At 43.3% G+C, this 27,464-nt stretch overlaps 2 protein-coding genes across 2 annotated transcripts; both read left to right on the plus strand.

Moving 5' to 3' along the window:
- The first annotated feature begins 427 nt into the window (after positions 1-427).
- Positions 428-27,435, plus strand: LOC138675480 (SLC35A4 upstream open reading frame protein). Its single transcript, XM_069763771.1, has 3 exons — positions 428-545; positions 17,165-17,260; positions 21,191-27,435. The coding sequence occupies exons 1-3, from the start codon at positions 531-533 to the stop codon at positions 21,386-21,388; spliced, it is 309 nt and encodes a 102-aa protein (XP_069619872.1). The 5' UTR covers positions 428-530; the 3' UTR covers positions 21,389-27,435.
- SLC35A4 (solute carrier family 35 member A4) lies at positions 21,922-22,887 on the plus strand. Its single transcript, XM_069763770.1, has one exon. The coding sequence runs from the start codon at positions 21,922-21,924 to the stop codon at positions 22,885-22,887; it is 966 nt and encodes a 321-aa protein (XP_069619871.1).
- Positions 27,436-27,464: the final 29 nt, after the last annotated feature.

Here is a 27,464-nt window from a genome sequence, read left to right on the forward strand (position 1 = left end):
CTGCTACACACACCAGATCCCTACAATCCCTGCTACATACACCAGATCCCTACAATCCCTGCTACAGACACCGGATCCTTACAATCCCTGCTACACACACCAGATCCCTACAATCCCTGCTACATACACCAGATCCCTACAATCCCTGCTACATACACCAGATCCCTACAATCCCTGCTGCAGACACCAGATCCCTACAATCCCTGCTACACACACCAGATCCCTACAATCCCTGCTACATACACCAGATCCCTACAATCCCTGCTACATACACCAGATCCCTACAATCCCTGCTACATACACCAGATCCCTACAATCCCTGCTGCAGACACCAGATCCCTACAATCCCTGCTACACACACCAGATCCCCGCTGTCTCTTCTCCCTCCCCACATCACGCTACGCTTTCTCAATCCCTAGGAATAGCAAACGATCGCTGAGGAATGGATCGCACCACGTGCCGGAGACCCCACAGAGAACATCGATCCGCCAGCAGTGTGACTGTAAGTGCGCCTGCGCTGGCCGGACAAGATGGCGGATGACAAGGTGAGTGCGGGAAGAGCGGCGGTGCGGAGACATTGTGTGTGCCCGGAAGGACTGCCATTACTGCAGACACAGGGCCGGCTCAGGGAGCCTGTGACTGACACTGTCCTTACATGCAGCCTCCTGTGCCCGGCGCTGTACAGTGCTGCCATGCTCTGCAGAGCCCTGTGTGGCGGCCTCACTGCACCGGCATCCTGCGGGCAGCTCGTGCTGTCATTGTGGGGCTGACACCGAATCCAAGGGGCCACAATCCTCCTCCCCCGGTCCAGGGCTCAGTGCGCGTTACTGCTACACAAGGAAAGACAAAAGTGTGTGTGTGTGTGTGTGTATATATATATATATATATATATATATATATATATATATATATATTATTTGCCTTCTTATCTACTGAATATATATATAATCAGTAGATAAGAAGGCAAATCATAAAAATATAAAAATTCGGGCTGTGAAAGTCAGGAGCACGTCATGGAATATTCTGTCAGTGATTCACTAGTCTCTGCCAGGAGGCACAAACGCCACAGTCCGGCCATTCCGCAAATACGCCCATCTGTATGGAGACACCGACTCTGGTTTTGCCTCATCTGGGGTATTATTTATTCTCAGATTTTCTCGGCCATAGGTCTTCACAATTTTCCCATGTAAGTCATCTCTGTGCCCCCCCCCCCCTTTTTCTCCCCATTTTAATGATTTGCTTTTTTACCTATTTAATAAGAAAACACACATATATATATATATATATATATATATATATATATATATATATAATATTATACAATATACACACACTACCTGGCTGTTCGTGGCCTGTAGGTGTTTGTTCACAGCCCGAGACCCTCGGTACCACTGAGCTCACTGTCTGCAGCGCTGTCTGCAGTAATATACTGGGAGCAGTGGCAGAGATTCACTGCTGGACCAAGGGAAGGCAAGTAAAGCACAGTTTGATTGTTTTTTTTTTTTTTTTAAGACAAGCTGCTGTCTTGGGTTTTCTTTCAATTGGAAAATCGCTGTAACATCAAGAATTTTTTTTTTTTTTTTTTTGCACTTCTGCTTTTTAATTTTCCTATCAACCTATCCATATGACGGCTTTTTTTTTTTTTTTTTGCGGGACTTGTTATAGTTTTTAATCACACCATTCATTTTGCTATATGGAAAATGGGAATGAAAAATCAAAGTGAGTTGAAATGGTGAAAAAAAAAAAAAAAAAAAACTACTGTAACTTTTCCCTTTTTTGGGGGGGGGTTTGTTTTTACAGTTTTCGTCATACAGTAAACATGAGCTGTCAGCTTGATCAGGTTTATTATTTATTCATTTTCCTCGCTTATGTGGCTCCATCATATTCCACAGCACTTTAGAGATTGCGAGCCCCAATGGGGACAGTGATGAGTCTAAACTCCCTATGAAGATGTCTTTGGATTGTGGGAGGAAAGCGGGAACTGGACCCCAGCGCTGGAAGGCTACAGTGCGAACCACTGAGCCATCATTAGTACAGTCGGGGCTCATGAACGAGTGATATCCGCGGTTTACATAGGTAGCACTGGTACATAATGTTATTTTATGGGGCCATGCACATATCTCATTTCTTTTCCTCCGATGTATTGGTTGGAGACGTGTTTAATCAAAATCTACAATGAAAGTTTATGTCCACACGTTGAGTTATTTGGATGCAGACTTTTATGCACCATTTCTGCATTTTTGACCTGCATTTTTCACCTGAATTTTCTAACGTTTTTGGACAGCAGTGAATGCTATAGAGATATAGGCAGACCTATAATTGCTCAATCCCCCGACATAATAAAATTGCACCCTATGAAGCTTATGTTACAGATTCTTTTGATCAAATAAATGCAAACAACATTAGGTCCCCCAGATTTTTGGTTCCTGCCAAGGTAAAGCAGAGAGCTGTGAGCTGATATTATCAGGCTGGGAAGGTCCATGGTTATTGCGCCCTTCCCAGCCTAAAAATACGACCCACAGCCCCCCCCCCCCCCATAATTGGTGCATCACATGAGATGCGCCAATCCTGGCACTTTGACTTGGCTCTTCCCGATTACCTTGGTGCGGTGGCAGTCGGGTAATGGGGCTTGGGGTTGATGTCAGGTGTGAATTGTCCAAAAACACGGCTGGCATTAAGCCCTGGTGTGAGTAATGGAGAAGTGTCAGTCAGGCACCCCCATTAATAACCAAGTAATAATAATAAAAAAAAAAAACCACCAGGTCCAAGGTGGGCCATGCAAATCCTATTGAGACTCGTTCTGACGGGTGCAATTAGATTTCTGCCTAGCGGTCACACTCTAAAGCGAATAATGTGAAGATCCTTTATTGGTACATCAGTTTAAAGGGATATGCATATGTAAACCATTGAAAAAGAGAAAATAGGGGAATGTGTAGGATGCAAACACCGACCCACGGCACAATATAAAAACATAGTTGTCAATGGTAACTAAAACTTACTACAAAATGCCATCCATATATACCCGAAGACCTCTGAATCAAGCAAACACATTGGTTGTAACTATAAAATGAATAAGTGTATACACACTGAATATAATAATAATCTTTATATAGCGCCAACATATTCCACAGCGCTTTACAGTTTAACAGCTTCAAATACAACAGTCATAAGTAACAACGTTAATACAGTAATTAAAGCAACACAAGACGACCCTGCTCGTGAGCGCTTACAATCTACAATGAGGAGGGGGAGATACAAAACACAGGTGTGTATTTACAATGATGTATTTACAATGATGGTCCAACCATCTTCAGGGGGTGGGGATAGATGGAAGTAGTGAATGGGCTACACACAAACAAAATAACTGATTAGGGAACATGATAGGCTGAATATAAAATTTAAATAATGGATGGTTGTGTGGTGCATAGTAAATGGGTATATCATGTATATATTAATCCAAAATAAAGTAAACTGGGTGTGTGCAAATAGTTCTCTAAGGTGTGACAGTATGGGAGCCTCACAAAGGGAGAACTAAGCCAGTGCAAACACATGAGCGGACCAAGGTGCGAAATCAAATGGCAACCACACAACTAAAATATGTTTAATACCCCTAAACGATGCAGGAGAATAGTTACCATATGAATGTGCCCCAGGGACAACCAGGGGGCGTTTGACTCTTATTGACACCGAGGCCAAATGGGTTACATGTCACAGGCGCCCTCAATACCCAGTGCTTACCTGAGCAACCTAGGCAAATTCGAGTAGGGAAGCGATCACTAGTTTTCTATATAGCATTCACTGCAGTCTAAAAATGCTACAAAAAAAACGCAATTATTTTTAGATCTGCTTTTTTATAGCTGTTTTTGACTGACTTCATTGAAGTCAATAGGTGAAAACACGCTGCAAAAACGCTGAGAGAATGGACAAGTCTGCAAGTCACAAATAAGCGACGTGTGCACGAGACTCCAGGATTCTTTCACTTTGGCATCAGGATTCCCTTCAGGTTTTTGTGAGAAATCAGCGCGGGAAAAAAACCACAATGTGCACATGGCCTATGGGTCCGTGAAAAAAAAAATTGGGCCTAGCTCGGATGTCATTTTCACGGACTGACAGAATGGAGAAGGTGGAGAAACTTTTTTGTTTTTTTTTCTCCCCCTCTGCACGTCTAAAAAAAACAAAAACTGATGCCACTATGATCAGAATAATTGGACCGTTTTTCTCGTTTGTGAATAAAATGGTTGTGTGCACCTACCCTTACCAATGTCAAACATGGTGGCCTCGGCCTTGTTGATTTATCTAGTAGTCATGATGTGTCCACCTTGTGCATGTGACTTATGCGGCCAATCACTAGACTCCGCTGTCGCTTGTCAAATCAACAAAACAGGAGAAACTATTGGCGCCGCTGTGCTGGGCGCCAGGTAATTTACAAGGTGACTATACTATTCTTTTATCTGCTTTAGTCTTTTAGTTTATTCTGCAGTACCCAAGAGGTCTAAAGGTTCCGTCACACATAACGTAACGATATAGTTAACGATATCGTTGCAACGTCACGCTTTTGGTGACGTAGCAACGATCCCGCTAACGATCTCGTTATGTGTGACAGAGACCAACGATCAGGCCCCTGCTGGGAGGTCGTTGGGGAATAATCAGGACCATTTTTTTGGTCGCTGATCACCCGCTGTCATCGCTGGATCTGCGTGTGTGACGCCGATCCAGCGATGTGTTCACTTGTAACCAGGGTAAATATCGGGTTACTAAGTGCAGGGCCGCGCTTAGTAACCCGATATTTACCCTGGTTACCATTGTAAAAGTAAGAAAAAAAAAACACTACATACTCACATTCTGATGTCTGTCATGTCCCCCGGCGTCCACTGTGTCAGCGCCGGCCGGAAAGCAGAGCACAGCGGTGACATCACCGGTGTGCTCTGCTTTACGGCCGGCGCTGACAGTCAGTGCAGGGAAACTCTCGGCAGCAGCGCGTGCACTAGCAGCGCTCCTGCCGAAAGCAGTTTTAACCCTGTGGACGCCGGCGGGGGATGTGACAGACATCAGAATGTGAGTATGTAGTCTTTTTTTTTTTTTTTTTTTTTACTTTTACAATGGTAATCAGCGTAATATCGGGTTACTAAGTGCGGCCCTGCACTTAGTAACCCGATGTTTACCCTGGTTACCCAGGTGCTGCAGGGGGACTTCGGCATCGTTGAAGACAGTTTCAACGATGCCGAAGTCGTTCCCCTGATCGTTGGTCGCTGGAGAGAGCTGTCTGTGTGACAGCTCCCCAGCGACCACACAACGACTTACCAACGATCACGGCCTGGTCGTATCGCTGGTCGTGATCGTTGGTAAGTCGTTTAGTGTAACGGTACCTTAAGGCTAGGTTCACACAATTTTTGTGTGGTTTTTGAAGCAGATCCACTTTAAAATTCAATTAAAGAAATCTACATATTCAAGATGTGACTTGTCAACTTCTTTGATACAGATTTTTATGGAATTTGCTTGAAACTTGACACTATGTAGTCAAGACTACAATTAAGTGTAAAACACAAAATAAACTCATCAGATCTGAAAACCTCACCAAAAGCGCAAGAAGGCTGTGTGCACCCCGGCTTGTTACTGAGTTTTCAGAGCAGAGACTAAGACCATGTGCACACGATCTCATCAGTATGTGTAAGGCTAGGTTCACATTGTGGGTCCGTTAGCGCTGCCATTGAGCGCAATGTAACTAACGCATTGCTAAGTATGCCATTTTTGGCATGCGCTAGCGATGTCCCGTTAGTTTCTGACGGACCTCAAATGCTGCTTGCAGCGTTTTTGGGTCTGTTCTCGCTAAACGCGATCCCTTTTTGGACATTGCGTTAGCGCAGTCCATTAGCGTATGCGCAAAACGGATTGCACTAACGCAATGTGAACCTAGCCTAAGCCAAAAGTAGGAGTGGGTGATAAATACAGAAGTGATGACGTGGTTTATACTTTTTCTCTGACGCTGCCGTCACACTAGCAGTATTTGGTCAGTATTTTACATCAGTATTTGTAAGCCAAAACCAGGAGTGGGTGATAAATACAGAAGTGGTGCATATGTTTCTATGATACTTTTCCTCTAATTGTTCCACTCCTGGTTTTGGCTTACAAATACTGATGTAAAATACTGACCAAATACTGCTAGTGTGACGGCAGCCTGATTGTTTCTCTCCTGATTTTGGCTTACAAATACTGATATAAAATACTCACCAAATACTCAACATGTGCACGTGGCCTAAGACTTGGTGCAGGAAACGTACATTACTAGCACCACTCCAAAGCTGCAATACAAGGGAAAGCGCTGGAGTGGTGCTTTAATTGGCTACCTCTCAGACAGCACGCTGACTAATGTGATTCAATACTGTTGGTTACATGAATGATTATTTTTCTTTACCCCACTGTTACATTACTTTCTTCTGAGTCTCAGATTTGACTCACACTTTCAAGTCTATGGCACTTTAAGAAAGAAAAAAAAATGGATCCCACACAAAACATCTGAGTGACATCTGTTATTACGGACAGATTTCTGTTATAAGACCACACTAGCGTATAGCGTCCGATGCGACATGCTAACGACCCTCTGCGTCTGCCCTGCTGCGAGTGTGAGCCGAGTGGCATGCTAATAATCGCAGATCTGATCTGCCCCCTAACACTGGGCAGAGTGTTATGTGATGATTTATCCCATAGTGCTTCTCATCCATGTTATACGGTAGTGTGACTCTGCCCTAAAGCTAGGAAACTGTATTTGATCATGTATGTGTTTTAGTGTAGATATATTATATCGGATTATACACAGATAAAATCGGATGAAATGTAGAAAAACGTTGAGTTTTCTGGATGAAGTTTGGACAATTTCTCATACGCTCGTCGGCAGCCAGCCTTAGGCCGCCGTCACACATGCGAGTTTTACGGACGTAAGAGCGCAGAATCTACGTCCGTAAAACTCGCAAAAAATACGGCACAATTATTCTCTATGCCCCTGCTCCTATTTGCCGTATTTTACTGATCAGTATTATACGGCTTTCTACGGCCGTACAAAATCGCAGCATGCTGCGTTTGTCACCGTACTGCGCAAGAAATACGCCAATGAAAGTCTATGGAAGCGTGAAAAATACGGATTACACACGGACAAGCAGTGTGACTTGCGAGAAATACGCAGCGCTGTTAGAGAGAAAAGCCGGTAATTCAGTGCGGTGTACAGTAAAATCACACTGACAGCTTACAGTAGAATAGGTAGAATAAATGTGTACACATAGAATAGGTATATATATATATATATATATATATGTCAGTGAGACACATATATGTATATATATTAATATTTATTCCAGCGCTAGACAGCTTGAAAGCCGGTAATTCAATTACCGGCTTTTTCCTTCTCCTTCCTAAAACCCGACATGATTTGAGACATGGTTTACATACAGTAAACCATGTCTTCTCTCCATTTTTTTTGCAGATTCCACACTACTAATGTCAGTAGTGTGTATCTGCAAAATTTGGCCGTTCTAGCTCTTAAAATAAAGGGTTAAATGGCGGAAAAAATTGGCGTGGGCTCCCGCGCAATTTTCTCCGCCAGAGTAGTAAAGCCAGTGACTGAGGGCAGATATTAATAGCCTGGAGAGGGTCCACAGTTATTGGCCCCCCCCTGGCTAAAAATATCTGCCCCCAGCCACCCCAGAAAAGGCACATCTGGAAGATGCGCCTATTCTGGCACTTGGCCACTCTCTTCCCATTCCCGTGTAGCGGTGGGATATGGGGTAATGAAGGGTTAATGCCACCTTGCTATTGTAAGGTGACATTAAGCCTAATTAATAATGGAGAGGTGTCAATTATGACACCTATCCATTATTAATCCAATACTAGTAAAGGGTTAAATAAAACACAAACACATTTTTTTAAATTATTTTAATGAAATAAAAACAATGGTTGTTGCAGTATTTTATTCAACGCCCAATCCAGTCACTGAAGACCCTCGTTCTGTGAGTAAAAAAACATAATAAACCAACAATATACTTACCCTCCGCAGATCTGTAACGTCCAACAATGTAAATCCTTCTGAAGGGGTTAAAACATTTTGCAGCAAGGAGCTGTGCTAATGCAGGCTGCTCCTCGCTGCAAAACCCCAGGGAATGAGGCTAAAAATAGATCAATGATCTATATTTAGCTTCATTTGCGGTGAGGCGCCCTCTGCTGGCTGTTCATAGATCGTGGGAAATTACCTAGAAAGCCAGGGAGCTTTCTAGGTAATTTCCCACGATCTATGAACAGCCAGCAGAGGGCGCCTCACCGCAAATGAAGCTAAATATAGATCATTGATCTATTTTTAGCCTCATTCCCTGGGGTTTTGCAGCGAGGAGCAGCCTGCATTAGCACAGCTCCTTGCTGCAAAATGTTTTAACCCCTTCAGAAGGATTTACATCGTTGGACGTTACAGATCTGCGGAGGGTAAGTATATTGTTGGTTTATTATGTTTTTTTACTCACAGAACGAGGGTCTTCAGTGACTGGATTGGGCGTTGAATAAAATACTGCAACAACCATTGTTTTTATTTCATTAAAATAATTTTAAAAAATGTGTTTGTGTTTTATTTAACCCTTTACTAGTATTGGATTAATAATGGATAGGTGTCATAATTGACGCCTCTCCATTATTAATTAGGCTTAATGTCACCTTACAATAGCAAGGTGGCATTAACCCTTCATTACCCCATATCCCACCGCTACACGGGAATGGGAAGAGAGTGGCCAAGTGCCAGAATAGGCGCATCTTCCAGATGTGCCTTTTCTGGGGTGGCTGGGGGCAGATATTTTTAGCCAGGGGGGGGCCAATAACCGTGGACCCTCTCCAGGCTATTAATATCTGCCCTCAGTCACTGGCTTTACTACTCTGGCGGAGAAAATTGCGCGGGAGCCCACGCCAATTTTTTCCGCCATTTAACCCTTTATTTTAAGAGCTAGAACGGCCAAATTTTGCAGATACACACTACTGACATTAGTAGTGTGGAATCTGCAAAAAAAATGGAGAGAAGACATGGTTTACTGTATGTAAACCATGTCTCAAATCATGTCGGGTTTTAGGAAGGAGAAGGAAAAAGCCGGTAATTGAATTACCGGCTTTCAAGCTGTCTAGCGCTGGAATAAATATTAATATATATACATATATGTGTCTCACTGACATATATATATATATATATATACCTATTCTATGTGTACACATTTATTCTACCTATTCTACTGTAAGCTGTCAGTGTGATTTTACTGTACACCGCACTGAATTACCGGCTTTTCTCTCTAATATATGTGTCTACTGATTATATATATATATATATATATATATATATATATATATATATATATATATATATATATATATATACAGTATATATATTTTTTCTTTTCTTTTTGGGACACATGGATCACTTCTATAGCGGTATGTTGGTTTTGCTAGCCTGCGAGAAAACCACGCAGTACGGATGCCATACGGATTACATACGGAGGATGCCATGTGCAAAAAACGGTGACACACCCTGCCTACGGAGGAGCTACGGACCACTTTTTTCGGGACTTTTCAGCGTATTACGGCCGTAATATACGGACCGTATTGTTTTACGCTGTGTGTGACGCCGGCCTTATACTGATTTTTGGGAGGCAGAATGAACAGAGAAACAGCAGTTAAATAATTGCCTTTTTTTTTACTTTACTCAGTTCACTGTGCAGCATAAATAATATTATTCAGGTCAGTATTATTACAGTGATACCAGATTGCTAATTATTTACTTGATTCGCTTAGACAATTGGCTCTGCCATGGTGCACCAAGCAGCTGTACATGGTTTGAGCTGTCATACTGTGCTGGCAGTTACATTTAATCATGCAGTTTTGTGCGATGACAATTTATAGGGAACTTGTCACCAGTTTTTTGCCAGATAACTACCGTATGTCAGTCACCTTTAAAATCATGTAAATGGGGTTCCTAAACCCTCTTTATACATTGAGGTGCCCCTGCATATCGTGTGCTGCCCCAGTCCCTTGAAATGCTGCCTCTATCTGCATGGAAGTGAATGAAGTCTTGTTCCTGCGCAGTGGAGTCAGAGACTTGCGCAGACTCGCTCTGCCCTATTGAACAGCCAAGGAGCTGGTGATGTACAAGGGAAGCCTGCGCATTACATGACTTCGTGGCGTGAGACTTTGAGCACTGTGTGTATGACGTAGGAGACATCATCCATTTCAGTCCAGATGCAAGAGGCGGCATTTTTAGGGACCGAGGATGCGTTTGAAGGAAGCGGAGTGCCGCAGAGCTGATCTGTTTTCGCCCAGCAGATCAAACCACACAATTTGCATACAGTGCAAGACATGAATAAAGCACGTATGCAGGGGCACCTCCGAGGGTATAAAGGGGTTGTAGGAATCCCTTTTATTTGATTTTAAAGGTGATGGGCAGGATTATAAGGCAAAAAAACTGTTAACAGGTTCCCGTTAAAGCGTACATGTATGACAGAATGCGGTAAGGCACCACATCCCTGACGTACCTATGTGATTTCACAGAAAGAGGTTAAAGGGAACCTCACTGGAGTATAATGTTGTAGTAATCAGAGCCGGCTTGTCTGATTGAATCCAGGTATGTTTTACTTGGAAATGTGTTGGTGTTTTAGGGAAAACATAGTGTGAAAAGCTGTTTGGAAACATTAGCGAGAGACTAGTTCATTGCATTTCCACCCGGCTTCTCCCCGGCTCGCCCTGTGTACACATGGGCAGCATGAATCCAGTGACGGTTCCCTGTAACGAGCCTATAAACTGCAGCTGATATTCTGCTACGATTGGGCAGATTTATTATGTAATGCTCCAGATTTCAGTTCCAATTTCCTTCTAGTTTGTGGCCATTTTATCAATCCACACGTTATACAGTCAGTGCAGTCTGAACTCTCTTTGGCCTTAATACCGGTAGAGACTTTATGCGATGGCTGTTTTTGCAGGTTTCAAGCAGTGAGCAATAATATGGCTGCAGGTTTACATGAGAAACTGTTTCCCTGCAAAATTAAATGATTGTGTAAAGATCATTTAAAAGGCCGCCATGGCTGCTGTGCCTCATCGGCCTCTATTGAACGCAGCCTAAGATGTTTACTAGAGGTTGTTTTGGGCATGTTCCTACATGGCAGATTTTTTTGCGTGATTTGAGACTGAAAACTTAATCTAATACATACAGTGGCTTTCGAAAGTATTCAAGTATTCAACTCCCCTCATCCTTGGTGTTTTACCTACAGTATTTTGTTACATTACAACCTATGATTGAATATTTTTGTAATCCGTTCTTTGTGTGAACCATCAGAACTACAAATATTGGTGAAATCAGGCATAAATTACATTTATGGGTTCAAATACGGTAACTACAAATTGGCATGTGCATATGTATTCACACCTTTTGCTATGAAGCCTCTATAGATTTCTGGTGCAAGCAATTACCTTCATAAGTCACATGCTTGGTGACAGGAAGTCCGCCTGTGTGCAATCTAAGTGTCACATGGTCTGTCAGTATTTTACACCTTCCTTTTCTGAAAGGCCACAGAGGCTGCAACACCATGAAGACCAAGGAGATCTCCAAACACGTCAGGGACAAAGTTGTTGAGAAGTATAAGGCAGGGTTGGGATCCCCTGGAGCACCATCAAGTGGAAAGAACATGGTACCACAACAAACCTGCCAAGAGAGGGCCACCTACCAAAACTCTGTCCTGGCAAGGAGGGCAATTATCAGAGAGGCAGCACGGAGATCAAAGGTAGCCCCGAAGGAGCTGCAGATTTCCCAAGCAGGGACTGGAGTATCTGTCCATGCAACCATAATAAGCTGAACACTCCATAGAGGTGGCCTTTATGGAAAAATGGGCAGAAAAAAAAGCCTTTACTTACAATTTGTATGTAAGGCTCATTTTGAGTTTGCCAAAAACACGTGGCAGACTCCCCAAATGTGTGGTGGAACCCACACAGCTCATCACCCCAAAACACCATCCCCAGAGTGAACCGTGGCAGCATCATGTTGTGGGGATGTTTTTCCGCAGTAGGGACAGGGAAAATGGTCCTAGTCGAGAGGAAGATGGATTATGTGAAATACAGGGATATTCTTAAGCAAAACCTGACTTAGTATTTGAGACTGGGACCATAGGTTCAGCTTCCAACAAAACAATGACCCAAAACACACCGCTAAAGCACCACTCCAGTGGTTTACAGGGAAAAGTGTAAATGTTTTGGAGTGGCCTAGTCAAAGCTCAGACCTTAATCCAATTGAGAATCTATGGTCAGACTTGAAGATATCTGTTCACCAGAAGAAGCCATCTAAAGGTACCGTCACACTGAATGATATCGCTTTCGATCCGTGACGTTGCAGCGTCCTGGCTAGCGATATCGTTCAGTTTGACAGGCAGCAGCGATCAGGATCCTGCTGTGATGTCGTTGGTCGCTGCAGAAAGTCCAGAACTTTATTTCGTCGCTGGATCTCCCGCTGACATCGCTGAATCGGCGTGTGTGACGCCGATTCAGCGATGTCTTCACTGGTAACCAGGGTAAACACGTAAAATGCCAAAAAGGTTAAAGGGAACCTGTCACCCCCAAAATCGATGGTGAGGTAAGCTCACAGTCATCAGGGGCTTATCTACAGCATTCTGTAATGCTGTAGATAAGCCCCCGATGTTACCTGAAAGAGGAGAAAAAGACGTTAGATTATACTCACCCAGGTCACGCTGCGGTCCGGTCCGATGGGCGTCTCAGGTCCGCTCTGGGGCCTCCCATCTTCATTCCATGATGTCCTCTTCTTGCCTTCATGCTGCAGCGCAGGCATACTTTGTCTGCCCTGTTGAGGGCTGAGCAAAGTACTGCAGTGCACAGGCGCCAGGATGAGCAAAGTACTGCAGTGCACAGGCGCCAGGAAAGGTCAGAGAGGCCCTGCGCACTGCAGTACTTTGCTCAGCCCTCAACAAGGCAGACAAAGTACGCCTGCGCCGCAGCGTTGAGACCAGAAGAGGACGTCATGGAATGAAGATGGGAGGCCCCGAACCGGACCTGAGACACCCATCCGGACCGCAGCGGGACCGCCCCTGGGTGAGTATAATCTAACGTCTTTTTCTTCTCTTTCAGGTAACATCGGGGGCTTATCTACAGCATTACAGAATGCTGTAGATAAGCCCGTGATGACGGTGAGCTTACCTCACCATCGATTTTGGGGGTAATAATAATAATAATAATAATCTTTATTTTTATATAGCGCTAACATATTCCGCAGCGCTTTACAGGTTGCACACATTATCATCGCTGTCCCCATTTTGGACTCACAATCTAAATTCCCTATCAGTATGTCTTTGGAATGTGGGAGGAAACCGGAGTACCCGGAGGAAACCCACGCAAACACGGAGAGAACATACAAACTCTTTGCAGATGTCGTCCTTGGTGGGATTTGAACCCAGGACTCCAGCGCTGCAAGGCTGCTGTGCTAACCACTGCGCCACCGTGCTACCCACGGGGTGACAGGTTCCCTTTAATAGTTTCACAAACCACTGTATGAGTGCTTCAATTTGTGTGCAGATCTCTTCAACCCCATGCCTTCAATTGATGGAGGAAGTCATAGACATTTGAGCATCTGATCTACTGCTTTTTAAAGCTGTATATTCGCTTTTCAAGAAATTGTTCACCAAATAGTTGGATACTTGTATTAAAAAAAAACCCCACACACTCGCCCTGCTCGAGCCCAGCGCCAGCTCCTCGCTGCTTCTGTGATTTGGCTGCAGTGGTGACGACGCGGCTACACCGCACATCTCTGCATCGGTGGCTTTGATGCAGATGACCCGGGCAGCTGAGCTCAGTGATTGCCTACACCAGTAATGCGCACTGCCACCCAGACCAAAGAAGTGTCAGGGAGCTGGCGCTGGACCTGTGTACCAGGAGTTACCATCTGTGTTTGGTTTTACAAGCATACAATTGTTTCGAGACCACTTTATTTTATATGCACTATGACTAACAGGGACATCATTGTTGGGTCATTGTTAGTGTTGAGCATTCCGATACCGCAAGTATCGGGTATCGGCCGATACTTGCGGTATTGGAATTCCGATACCGAGATCCGATACTTTTGTGGTATCGGTATCGGATCGATAGGGAAGTGTAAAATATAGAATTAAAATAAAAAATATTGATATGCTCACCTCTCCGGCGGCCCCTGGACTTCACGCTGGTAACCGGCCGGCTTCTTTGCTTAAAATGAGCGCCTTTAGGACCTGCGAATGACGTCGCGGGTTCTGATTGGTCGCGTGCCGCCCATGTGACCGCGACGCGACCAATCAGAAGCCACGACGTCATTCTCATTCACTAAACTCCTAATTCTAGGAATTAAGGACCTGCGAATGACGTCGCGGCTTCTGATTGGTCGCGTGGCGGTCACATGGGCGGCACGCGACCAATCAGAACCCGCGACGTCATTCGCAGGTCCTAAAGGCGCTCATTTTAAGCAAAGAAGCCGGCCGGTTACCAGCGTGAAGTCCAGGGGCCGCCGGAGAGGTGAGCATATCGATATTTTTTATTTTAATTCTTTATTTTACACCTCAATATGGATCCCAGGGCCTGAAGGAGAGTTTCCTCTCCTTCAGACCCTGGGAACCATAGAGGATACCTTCTGATACTTGGTGTCCCATTGACTTGTATTGGTATCGGATATCGGTATCGGCGATATCCGATATTTTTCGGGTATGGGCCGATACTATCCGATACCGATACTTTCAAGTATCGGACGGTATCGCTCAACACTAGTCATTGTGCGTGGAGAATGGTAAAAGCCAGCTATGGTACATAGCCAGCATCTGTTTCTAACAGTGGCAACCAGGCTAAGGTCCGAATGCTGCTGTTACCCATACCTGCAGGTTAATAGTGGTTTTTCTGATGACTGGTTCATGTTATAATATTAAAAGAAAAGCACAAGACCAACATTTCTTCCCATCTCGGATGATTTCTAGTCCGATGTTATACAAGGACTGGTATTGGAGCAGCTGCTCGGTAACACTGCTGGCTGCCAGTGAGTCCGGAGCCAGACTTCTAATTAAATCTCCAATGATGTGACGTACCACAATTTGATTTCCCCATCTGCTTCTCTTATTATTTTCACTGGGATAATCTGGTTGATGGGGATTTACTAATCTGCTGTAAATGTATCCACTTTGCTGTTGACTGCAGCCCCCAATCTAGGCTGAAGGGATCTCAGATAAACATTGTGACTCTGAGAATGTAAAGCTTCTACAGGTTCTCCTCCATCTAACCATGTGGGGCAGAAGCTGTCACTTGGAAAACACGGTGTCTATAGAAGGAGCAGGTTTAGTGGAGATCTGATGGGATGCTTGGGTTCAGCAGGCTCGCCATAATAGATGGAAAATGAAAGTACACTTATTACAGAAGTCACCCCATGTGCTTGTATTACAATACTCCGTGGGGCAGATTAGTACCCTGCAGAATAGACTACCATGTGCAGCATGCTATATTCTGCCTACATAACAGGCTGACAACAATGGCCATGTGTCATGAGAGGATGGACACATTTTTTTTTTTTTAGATTTCACTGTTGATTTGCCATTACTGGCGGCCATACAGAAGTGATTCTTGCTGGATAAGTATAATTGGAGAGTGACGTGTATGTTGTTAGATATGCAAAGATGGATTCACGCTCATCTCACCCTGGAATAATTCCGATTTTCACACTTGCCATGTTTGCTTTCGTTTATACTCTATGAAATGGTTGTACACAATTCTGCAATAATTGGACCCGCATTTATCTCTGGAAGTGGCCCTGTTGCATGCAGCCAGGATTGGAGAGACTGATGATGCACAAGTGTGCTCGTTAATGTGTGGAGCGCCCGTATGAATGAATAAAACAACCCCTTTAATTATCTTCCTTTACATTGTATTAGATGTAATTATTGGTGCAGGTTATGATGCATTCATACTGTACAAGTATGGTGAACGAGCATTCTTAGAAACGTTCCTTTCCCAATAGGCTTGGGCTACACAGTGATTTTAGCAGCAACCCGTCACACGACCAATGTTCACTATGTGCCACTACTACATGGCAGCGTAATATACCGCATTCACTTGTAGTGCTCTACGTTGTAGCAACGAGATATATAGAACTTTGGCCATATGACACAGATGATGTGTAGCCCTAGCCATATTCAGGCAGTGTAATCAGGCTGGCAGCCACCCGACAAACAAGCAAAAATGGTTCTTATTACTATTTATTGCTTTATGTACATTCAGGGTAGCAGACTTTTCATTAAAGGGAACCTGTCACCCCCCTCCCCCCAGGCGTTTGTAAATAAAAGAGCCATCTTGTGCAGCACTAATGCGGAATTCTGACAAGGTGGCTCTTTTAGTTATTGTTCGTTGCACTGCAGAAATAATCCCTTTTGAATTTGGTCTCTCATACCTGTGAAATCGCCAGGGAGGCAGGTCTTTCCCCCCCTAATCCAGATGCCTCCCAGCCATCACTCTTCGAGAAGGGCGCCTCCTCCTATGCGTTATTCGGTTGTCCAGGCGCCTGCGCGGTCATATTCTGCCTTGGGCATGCGCAGTTCGCGCTGCCAGACAACTGACATCACTTGATGTCTTGTTTATTGCGCCTGCGTGCACGCGCGGCCCGAGATCCCGCGGGTGCACGCAGGGGAAAAAGGCCTGCCTCCCTGGCGATTTCACAGGTATGAGGGACCAAATTCAAAAGTGATTATTTCTGCAGTGCAACGAACAGTAACTAAAAGAGCCACCTTATCAGAATGCAGCTTTAGTGCTGCACAAGGTGGCTCTTTTAGTTACAAATGCCTGGGGAGTGACAGGTTCCCTTTTAAGGGGTTTTCTGATCCTTCATCAATAGAAACCCATATGGAATGCTAAAGAATAATTGGGACGAATTAATAAGAAAAATGCTCCACAATCCTGGCTCAAGTTACACAAAAAAACTCACTTAAAAGCTGTATAAGTATGTCAACCGAAAGGTGGCATCATTTAGTAGGCAGCTTTGCAAAATCACTGATAAGCCTAAAGTAATTATAACCACTGGGGTGTTTGGGCATTTATATTGGTCTTTGGTAATAAAACCTTGTGCTTGCATTCATCTATTCCCTTGTGTTTCTAGGATTCCCCAAAACTAAAGGACCTTGTGTTTCTCAAAAATCAGCTAGCAGGCCTGCAACGTAAGCTGGAGAACGAAGTACAGGCCGGAGTATCTCAGGTAATATGTTTGATCTGTCCTACAAATGGCAGCACTTCCCAGATGTTCACACTCATTGCTTCCAACAGCTCAATAAATGATTTATGGAAACAGATGTCAGCAGGTGGTTTACATTATTGGTTGGGGAGTGGCATGTAAACGTTTGGGCACCCCTGGTCCAAATGACTGTTGTTGTGAATAGTTAAGCAAGTTGAAGATGTAATGACCCATTAAAGTTCTAAAGGTAAACATGACACATTTCCTTTCCTATTTTAGGCAACAACAACAAAAATTGTCATTTTTTTACTTTTTAAAAAAGACAGGAAAATGGACCGATGCAAAAGTTTGGTCACCCTTGGAGATTTGTGTGCTCAGATAACTTTGACCAAGGTTTCAGACGTTAATTAGCCTGTTGGGGTTATGGCTTCTTCACTATCATCGTTGGGAAAGGCCAGATTATGCAATTTTCCCAGCTTTTTAAAAAAACAACCTTCTCTAACCTTGTGGCAAAAACAGCAGCCATGGGTTTTTCTAAGCAGCTGCCTAGTACTCTGAGAATGTTGGAGGCCTACAAAGGAGAAGGCTATAAGAAGACAGCAAAGAGTTTTCAAGTTGCCCTTTCCTCAGTTCGAAAATAAGAAATGGCAGTTAACAGGAACAGTGGAGGTCAAGATATAATCTGGAAGACCAAACCAAATTTCAGTGAGAGCTGCTCATAGGATTGCTAGAGAGGCAAATCAGAACTTCTGCTTGACTGCGAAAGACCTTCAGAAAGATTTAGCAGACTCTGGAGTTGTGGTACATTGTTCTACTGTTCAGAGACACCTGCACAAATATGGCCTTCATGGAAGAGTCATCAGGAAAAAAACCTCTCCTGCATTCTCACCATAACAAGACTGATCCACTTTGGAAACAAGTCCTGTAGACCAATGAGGTTAAAATAGAACTCTTTTGCCCCAATGGTCAAAGGTATGTGTGGAGTAAAAAGGGTACAGACCTTCAGGAAAAGAACATCTCGACAACCATTAAGCATGGGGGTGGATTGTGGTTGTGTTGCAGCCAATGGCTCAGGGAGCATTTCACGGATAAAGGGAGGAGTGGATTCAATGAAACTTCAGCAAATTCTTGATGCAAACTTATCACCATCGGTAAAATAGCTGAAGTGGAAAAGAGGATGGCTTCTACAGATGGATAATGGTCCTAAACACACGCAAAATCCATAAATAGGCCTCAAAATGACCAAGCTGAAGGTTTTACAATGGCCCTCACAGTCTAATGATCTGAATATCATTGAAAATTTGTGACTAGATCTCAAAATAGCAGTGCATGCAAGACGACCCAGGAATCTCCAGAACTGGAAGAAATTTCCAAGGAAGAATGGATGAAAATCCCTCAAACAAGAATTGAAAGACTTGTCTGGCTACAAAAAGTGTATACAAGCTGTGATACTTACAGAAGGGGATTCTACTAGGTAATAACTGTGCAGGGTGCCTAAACGTTTGCACGTTTGTAATTTTTAAAATGTAAGCAATGAAAAATGTTTCTTTTTATTATTTTTTTTCTAAAATACAAAGGAAATGTGTCATCTTTAATTTTAGGCATTTTAGAGATCATTTCACTTTCAACTTGCTTAACTGTTCACAATAGCAGTAATTTTGACCAGGGGTGCCCAAACTTTTACATGCCACTGTTTGTACCTGGTTGGGCAGAAAGTGGTAATATATGGTTTCTGCCGGGGTGTGAAACTTACACTGCAGCTCACTCCACCACATACATATTTATTTATTTTTTAAGTTTTTGACATGGGACTTACTGCCATGCTCTCTTCAGACGAGATGAAAAGGTTTGCACCCATTCACGACTCTACTACCAGCATATAAGAGAATGAAGGATAAATCGGGGAGTTTGCATCAGTCCATTTCAAATTACAGGGATAATGCCATTTTATTAAGGGATAGCATATTTCAGGGACATGTCTTCACTTTATGGTCCATGTGAGTCCACACTCTCAGCTCTGTCCAAAAAATAATGTACAGTTTATTAATCAAGATTAAAGGGTTTTCCAGTTTCGAAAAATGCCTGTCCACCTGGTGCAGCTAATCAGTGTCTCGAGTCGTCAACTCTGGTAGTGCCAACGGGCTCCATGATTTACTGTAACGCTGTCAATGTGTTGTCAGCACTTTAACAATATGTCCATGTTTCACAGTCGACCCCTGTGTATGATGCTCGTTTTCTCTCATTTTATGTTAGTGGCTTTCTTGAGTGGAGTGATTTAATGAATAGGTCCCGCTGCCCATTTTAGTTTCACCTCTCAGGGTTCCATGCTACCTACTGGAGGTAAAGAGTTTGACCCCTCTTCCTCATGGCTGCCCCTTTTCTGACAATCTATGACCAGGGGTGGAATATGTCATGTGCAGTTCCACACAGAGTTTATTATGGGAGACCACTAAGGATGGTCATCATGCACTTATGCCACCAGCTCAATATACTGAAAAAAGTGCTGCACGCAAAAGGGTCTTACCCAAGTATGAGGGATAAAGGTAGGGGAGTCATTCTCAACTTGGGAGGTTGTGTGTGACACATCCACTATATAGCGTACAGGAATCAATTCATACATTAAAAACATTGGATTTCAAATACGCTACTGAATCCAAGATCCAAAGACAAGATGGTTAATTGAAAGCAGTTTATTGTCAATGCGTTTCAAAGTTAGTAACGACTGCTTCCGCAGGACAACCACATGTGGTTCAAAATCAGTAATGACTCCTTCCTCAGGGCAACCGCATGTGGTTCAAAATCAGTAATGATTCCTTCCTCAGGACATCCACATGTGGTTCAAAATCAGTAATGATTCCTTCCTCAGGACATCCACATGTGGTTCAAAATCAGTAATGATTCCTTCCTCAGGACATCCACATGTGGTTCAAAATCAGTAATGATTCCTTCCTCAGGACATCCACATGTGGTTCAAAATCAGTAATGATTCCTTCCTCAGGACATCCACATGTGGTTCAAAATTGGTAGTGACTCCGTCCTCAGGAGAACCACATGTTTCAAAATTGGTAGTGATGAGCGAGTGTACTCGTTGCTCAGGTGGTCTCCAAGTATTTTACTGCTCGAAGATTAAATTTTCATCGCCTCAGCAGCATGATTTGCAGCTATTAGCAACCAGGCAACCCCCACATGTACTCAGCCTGGCTAGTAGCTGTAAATCATTCGGCTGCCGTGATGAAAACTAAATCTCCGAACACTAACAAATACTCAGAGGTCACCCGAGCATGCTCGTGAAAACCCGAGCAACGAGTATACTCGCTCATCGCTAGTAGTGACTCCTTCATCAGGACAACCTCATTTGGTTCAAAATCTGTAATGACTACTTCCTCGGGACAACCACATGTGGTTCAAAATCAGTAGCAACTCCTTCCTCGGGATAACCTCATGGTTGTCTTGAGGAAGGAGTTGTTACAGACTTTGAAACTCATTGACAATAAGCCACTTTCAATTAACCATCTTGTCTTCAGAGCTTGGATTCAGCAGCGCATTTAATATCCACTATTACTGTTTTTATGTACCCGCTTATTATACATACTAAGGGGTCACTTGGGTAACTCCTTTAGCATTTTCCTATTTTGCCTGTTCTGTGAATTATATGGACTGTTCTGTGCTTGGTAATGTTACATCTGCAGTGAAGATTAAGTGATACATAGGCCTGCCCATCCCCCCGATATACAGGTATGGGGTTTCCTAGTACAATGCAGTTGTCTGAGGATGGGAAACCTCCTTATATACCGTATGTCTTTTGTGCCACGTTTGTCCTGTTTTTGTGATTTCAGCGGATTGCTAATGTTATTCGCTAATAGTGACCCGTCCCTGCTTATTATATAATGGCTTGGTATGTGTTCAGCAGAGTCTACCATAGTCTTCATTTACCGTTGTCCTTGTGTTTTATAGGAAGGCACTCTTCTCAGCTCTCCATTTCTCAAGGGATTCCTCGCTGGCTATATCGTTTCCAAACTCAGGGCTTCTGCTTTCCTCGGTTTTGTGGTAGGAACGTGCACAGGAATCTATGCTGCCCAAGCCTATGCAGTACCCAACGTGGAGAAGACTATCAAGGACTACCTTAGTTCTTTAAGAAAAGGACCAGATTAGACTGGAAAGAAAGTGCTGATACTCCAATATCCGCTCCTTCAGTGCTTTAAGTGCTTTACTGGAACTCTTCACAATGCTGGCTACTTGGTGATTGCATACAGGCGCAACGTGTGCAACTGTCTCTGCAGTCGGTGGCAGGGGTGAGCTCCGCAGATACACCATGCTGCTAGGTGCTTTCATATTCCTTCTCTATAGTTAATGCAAACCATATTTAGGATGAAATATTAGAGCCGAGATATCTCACCATTTATTGGCACAGTTCTCCTTTGCCAGGCAACCAGCTAATTACTAGAACACTCATATTTTTATTTTTGGGGGTCAGATTGCACATATATATATCGTACAAATGGCTTTTTTTTTTAGCTCAGATATAACCTGAAATGTCTCGTTTTCTCCAATCATTTCTGTATCATAAATTTCACAAACACTTTTTAATTTGTTGATCAATAAATGAATTGTGATGCCAATTCTGGAAACCTCTGCATACCTGCCGCTATACAGTACATACCAGCCTTTTACATAGTACAGCAGGGATGTTTGTCACTAATATGGGACCAGAGGAATCCTTACGTTCCTCTGCCGGTGAGATGCTCAGGGGGGCACTCTGGGGACTAATGCTAGTGGTCTCTGTAGTCATTTATGGCTCTCATGCTCCTCTGATATCCTTGTGCAGAATTGGAGGTCAGATTCCCTTCAGTTCCTCTTCGGTAGTCCTTCTAATTGAATTATCCAAGCTGATGATATCTGGGGTGATGCTTCTGCTCTGGGATCGCAGGTCCATGCAGTTACCAGTCCCATGGCGACTGGCCGTTCCTTATGCGCTGCCTGCCGTCCTGTACGGCACTAATAATAATTTGGTGGTTCACATGCAGCACTTCATGGACCCCAGCAGTTTCCAAGTCTTGAGTAACTTAAAGATTGTCAGTACTGCTGTGATGTACAGTATCTTCCTACGTCAGCATCTCTCCATCAGAAAGTGGCTTGCCCTGTCCTTACTGACCGCCGCGGGTGTGGTTTACAGCTATGGTGGCATTCAAGATCTAGAGGAACAAGCCTCCGACCCTCACCTCTACGTCAGTCTGCCAGGTCTTCTCCTCATGGTGGTCTACTGCCTGATTTCTGGACTGTCTGCCGTTTACACCGAGGTGACACTGAAGGCTCAGAAAATCCCATTAAACCTACAGAACATTTTCTTATATTCGTTCGGTATAATTGTGAACTTTCTGCTTCACTTTACGGGAAGTCACAGTGGTGGTTTTCTAGATGGCTTCTCCATTTGGGTTTTGGTTATCATCATAAGCCAGGCACTCAATGGCTTGATTATGTCCGCCGTAATGAAGCACAGCAGTAACCTCACCAGACTGTTCATCATTTCCTTCTCCATGCTTGTAAATGGACTGTTATCTTACCTGCTGCTCCAGCTCTGGCTCACTCCACTGTTCTTTATTGCAGTTCTTCTCATTGGCTTTGCTGTCTATTTGTTCTATGGCATCACATGAAATTCTGAGATAATGTCGCATTTCATTTGGTCTGTATATTCCCAAAGAATTATGGGGGGAAATGAGTTTTCTAGGATATGCTTTCGGTATCACTTCAACGGAGGTCTAACTCTAAAAAAAAAAAAAAGCTATTAACCTGCAGATATGGGGTTAATCTGCATGTTAATAGCGTTCTGAAACTGCTCGGCGCCTGCACTTAGAGCCCCACTGCCGGGAGGAAATGAAGTTTTTCCCCACCCAGCGTTCGGGTTCCAGTCCTATAGGTGGCGCTGGCTCAATGTATATAGAGCGGTGGCGGTAACTCTGTTCTTGACACTGACTGACAGCTTGCTCGGCATGACTGAAACATGAACACTGCAGTTTCCTCCCGGCGGCGCAGCTCTAAGTGCTGGTGGCGTGCAGGATCAGAACTAGATTAACCCAACATCTTCAAGTTATTAGCGTTTGTTCATATGTCAGGTTCCCTTTAAGGCTCCTGTGACTAAAGATCATCTTTAATTTGAAACCACTATCCCGTCAGATCCGTGCCCCTGTACCTGGCAAAATGCATCTACCTTTCTGTCGATATTTTTTTTTTTTTTTTTTTTAATAAAATAGAAGAGATCTGTCTTTAGCAGTTTTTTATACCGGAAGTTGCTGATTTCTGTATTGCCTGTTTAGTTCCAAAACCTGCTTAATGTGACCTGCTGGTGGGCTGCTTGTCCAGACTTCAGTTGGTTATATTTTTCGGCGATCTGGCCGTATGAGGGTTTTGCATTCAGAGTACTGGGGAAAAAAAATTCTAAGTGTGGTGAAAATGCCAAAAAAAAAAGTGCAGTGCCTCAATTGCTGGTTGGGTTTTATATTTACCATGTATACTATATGGTAAAATTGACCTGGCAATATGATTCTTTCGATCTGTACGCGTATGCAGATAGCAAACACCTATAGCTTAGATTTTTAATAAAGTGATGGAAAAAATTCTGACATTTGTATGAAAAAAAGTTTTAGCATTTGTCACCATTTTCCAAAACCAGTAACGTTTTCATTTTTCAAGATCTGGGGCTGGGTGAGGACTTATGTTTTGCATCTTGAGCTGACTGTTTTATTGATAGAATATTTTCATCACCTATTATTGCATTTTATTGCAATGTTAACCATAAACCCATATTTTCTGGCGTGGTTTTTTTTTTTTCTCGTTACGCTGTTTACGGATTATTCTATATTTTGACAGATCAGACCTTTCTGAAAGCAGTGATAAAGGTTGGGATTTATGTGATCTCCGTAGTCTCTGGCCTCATTGCATCCTGCTCTGACCACAGACACCAGAACGGTGGAGTTTATATAAAGGGGAGAAGTGCAGGACGACAGGAGCAGACAACTCGCAATGTGTCCAGATGAATACAACAAACTGTCTATGGATCTGACTTTAGAAAGTTCCCTCTAGTAGTAACAGGTAGCTGCACTTGTATCATTTTAAGGTGTTGTTCACTTCTTCTTTTGAGCCTACAGCAGAGGTATACACCAATGGAAGGCCGACATATCCCACTGTATAGGCATAAAATGGGATATGTCGCCCATAAACTCCAATTGTTAAAACGAAACTGCAAGTAACGAGGAACAGTAGGTACAGTTTACTTCCATTATGGGTAGTAATTAGTGATGAGCAAACATACTCGGATAAGGTCTTATCCGAGCAGCTCGGGTGCTAAGTGTGCTCGAAAAATATGTTCTAGTCCTGACGGCTGTTCGACAGCTGCAACATATGCAGGGATTGCCTGTTTATTAGACAATCCCTACGGGTGTTGCAGCTGTCGAACAGACACTAGAGCCATGCAGCCGCGGGGATTTGAACATATTTTTCGAGAACGCCAAAGACCACACCTGAGCATGCTCGCTTATCACTAGTAGTAATAAAAAAAAAAAAACTATAGCATTGAATTTGCCAAGTAATCATTTTTGTATGTGTTTTCGGTTACATAATTGTTTTTATGTAATACAATGGTTGTCTCTGACTCTCACCTACCAGTCTTCCCCGGAACTCCGAACATTAAAACTGATATCCGGGAGAAGTCTGCGTTCAGCACTGGACAGTAACTGTCCGTGAAAACCCCAAACTTTAAAGTTCCGGTTCGCTCCTCTCTACTCTTTGTTGCTGGAAGCAGAGATAGCTTTGTCTCTTCAGCATTGATGGAGCACAGGGGCATTGAAGTAGGCCAGATTCAGCCATCTTGTCACCTTCAAAGCAGTGATTACAAGCTCAAGAGTAAAGAACTTATAAGCACTGTGATCATAGCCTAGGAGGCCGGCCACGCTGATTATATGCAGAGGTGGCAGGTAAACTAGGCAAATGAAAAATTTGAAAACGGAGGGATTTTAACCCCTTCATGACCGGGGGATTTTTCATTTTTCCGTGTTCGTTTTTCGCTCCCCTCCTTCCCAGAGCCATAACTTTTTTATTTTTCTGTCAATTTGGCCATGTGAGGGCTTATTTTTTGCGGGACGAGTTGTACTTTTGAACGACATCATTGGTTTTAGCATGTCGTGTACTAGAAAACGGGAAAAAAATTCCAAGTGCGGTGAAATTGCAAAAAAAGTGCAATCCCACATTGGTTTTTTGTTTGGCTTTTTTGCTAGGATCACTAAATGCTAAAACTAACCTGCCATTATGATTCTCCAGGTCAGTACGAGTTCATAGACACCTAACATGACTAGGTTATTTTTTATCTAAGTGGTGAAAAAAAATTCCAAACTTTGCTAAAAAAAAAAATAAAAATTGCGCCATTTTCCGATACTCGTAGCGTCTCCATTTTTCATCATCTGGGGTCGGTTGAGGGCTTATTTTTTGCGTGCCGAGATGACGTTTTTAATGATAGCATTTCGGTGCAGATGCGTTCTTTTGATCGCCCGTTATTGCATTTTAATGCAATGTCGCAGCGACCAAAAAAACGTAATTCTGGCGTTTCGAATTTTTTTCCCGCTACGCTGTTTAGCGATCAGGTTAATACTTTTTTTTAATTGATAGATCGGGCGATTCTGAGCGCGGCGATACCAAATATGCGTAGATTTGATATTTTTTTTATTGATTTATTTTGATTGGGGCGAAAGGGGGGTGATTTAAACTTTTATGTTTTTATTTTTTTCACATTTTTTTAAACTTTTTTTTTTTTTTAACTTTTGCCATGCTTCAATAGCCTCCATGGGAGGCTAGAAGCAGGCATAGCACGATCGGCTCTGCTACATAGCAGCGATCTGCTGATCGCTGCTATGTAGCAGAATTGCACGTGTGCCTTGAGCGCCGACCACAGGGTGGCGCTCACAGCGACGGGCGATCAGTAACCATAGAGGTCTCAAGGACCTCTATGGTTACCATTCACAAGCATCGCCGACCCCCGATCATGTGACGGGGGTCGGCGATGACGTCATTTCCGGCCGCCCGGCCGGAAGCAGTAGTTAAATGCCGCTGTCTGCGTTTGACAGCAGCATTTAACTAGTTAATAGGTGCGGGCAGATCGCGATTCTGCCCGCGCCTATTACGGGCACATGTCAGCTGTTCAAAACAGCTGACATGTCCGGGCTTTGGTGCGGGCTCACCGCGGAGCCCTGCATCAAAGCAGGGGAGCCGGCATCGGACAGTATAGTACGTCCGATGCCGGTAAGGGTAAAGAAGCACTCCTATGACATTTTTTTAGTCCCTAGACCTGTCTAAATGTGTAATATAAGTTCAATAAAATAGGTATCTTGCCAGGTCTCGGGCGCCGCTCCGGTCCCCTTCTCACTCACATGATTAAAGTGTAAGTCTATGGGGCATCAGAACAGGGCTCCATAGTCTTACATTGTAAAAGACTTCCGGCTCTCACAAAAACCCCAGTGTGACCCGGTGAATTGGAATTTCAATCACGCGAGTGAGACGACTGGAGCGGCGCTGGAAACCAAGGAAGGCAGCATTTTATTTACCGGTACTTACATTACATACACATTGAGACACATTTAGGGAAAAAAATGTTTCTTGAAATTGCTTCTTTAATAAGTTTGAAAAATACTTGTTTTTCACAAACACTTTACAATTTTACCCATTCAAGAACTTGAATCTAACCCTGGGATGGCCCCAATGTATTATGATAATTAGCAGACTTTATGATGCTCTTCTCCCTGAAGTCCGTTTTTGTTGGTACCAGTCTGTTACTTTAGTTTAGTTAGGGTCGTTTAATGCTTTTTTGTATTGTATGTGCACAAATGTGTCATATATGCAAATAGGGAAAACAGGGTTTTCTTCCAGAAAAGAGCCATATGTCTTCAGCTTAAAACTTTTTTACGAATTCTCAACTTCTTCCCATTAGACCCTTGCAAGGAAGTGGCACAAAAAGTGGTCCTTTCATGGACGAGCAGCAGAAGTTCTTATGTCAGCTTTGTAACTTGCTTGTTAGAATGCAATATTACACAGTGAGCTTCAACACCTGATATCTATGCATTTTTGCTTTTTTTTTTCTATTAGAAATCTTAATGAAATCCTTATTTATGGTGAACATGCTTTTGTAATACAGAATAAAATGTATTTTTCTTTTTCAACTTTTGGCCTAAACATTTTGTGTCATGTA

Source organism: Ranitomeya imitator, chromosome 4, assembly GCF_032444005.1.
Source record: "Ranitomeya imitator isolate aRanImi1 chromosome 4, aRanImi1.pri, whole genome shotgun sequence".
NCBI classification, from domain to species: Eukaryota; Metazoa; Chordata; class Amphibia; order Anura; family Dendrobatidae; genus Ranitomeya; species Ranitomeya imitator.

What these genes read in the sequence shown, in the direction of transcription:
- LOC138675480 (XM_069763771.1), top strand. An exon ending in TACAGGCCGGAGTATCTCAG is followed by an intron (nt 17,261 to 21,190) that starts GTAATATGTTTG and finishes TGTGTTTTATAG; the next exon opens with GAAGGCACTCTTCTCAGCTC.
- SLC35A4 (XM_069763770.1), top strand. Translation starts at nt 21,922, where the DNA reads ATGTTTGTCACTAATATGGGACCAGAGGAATCCTTACGTTCCTCTGCC.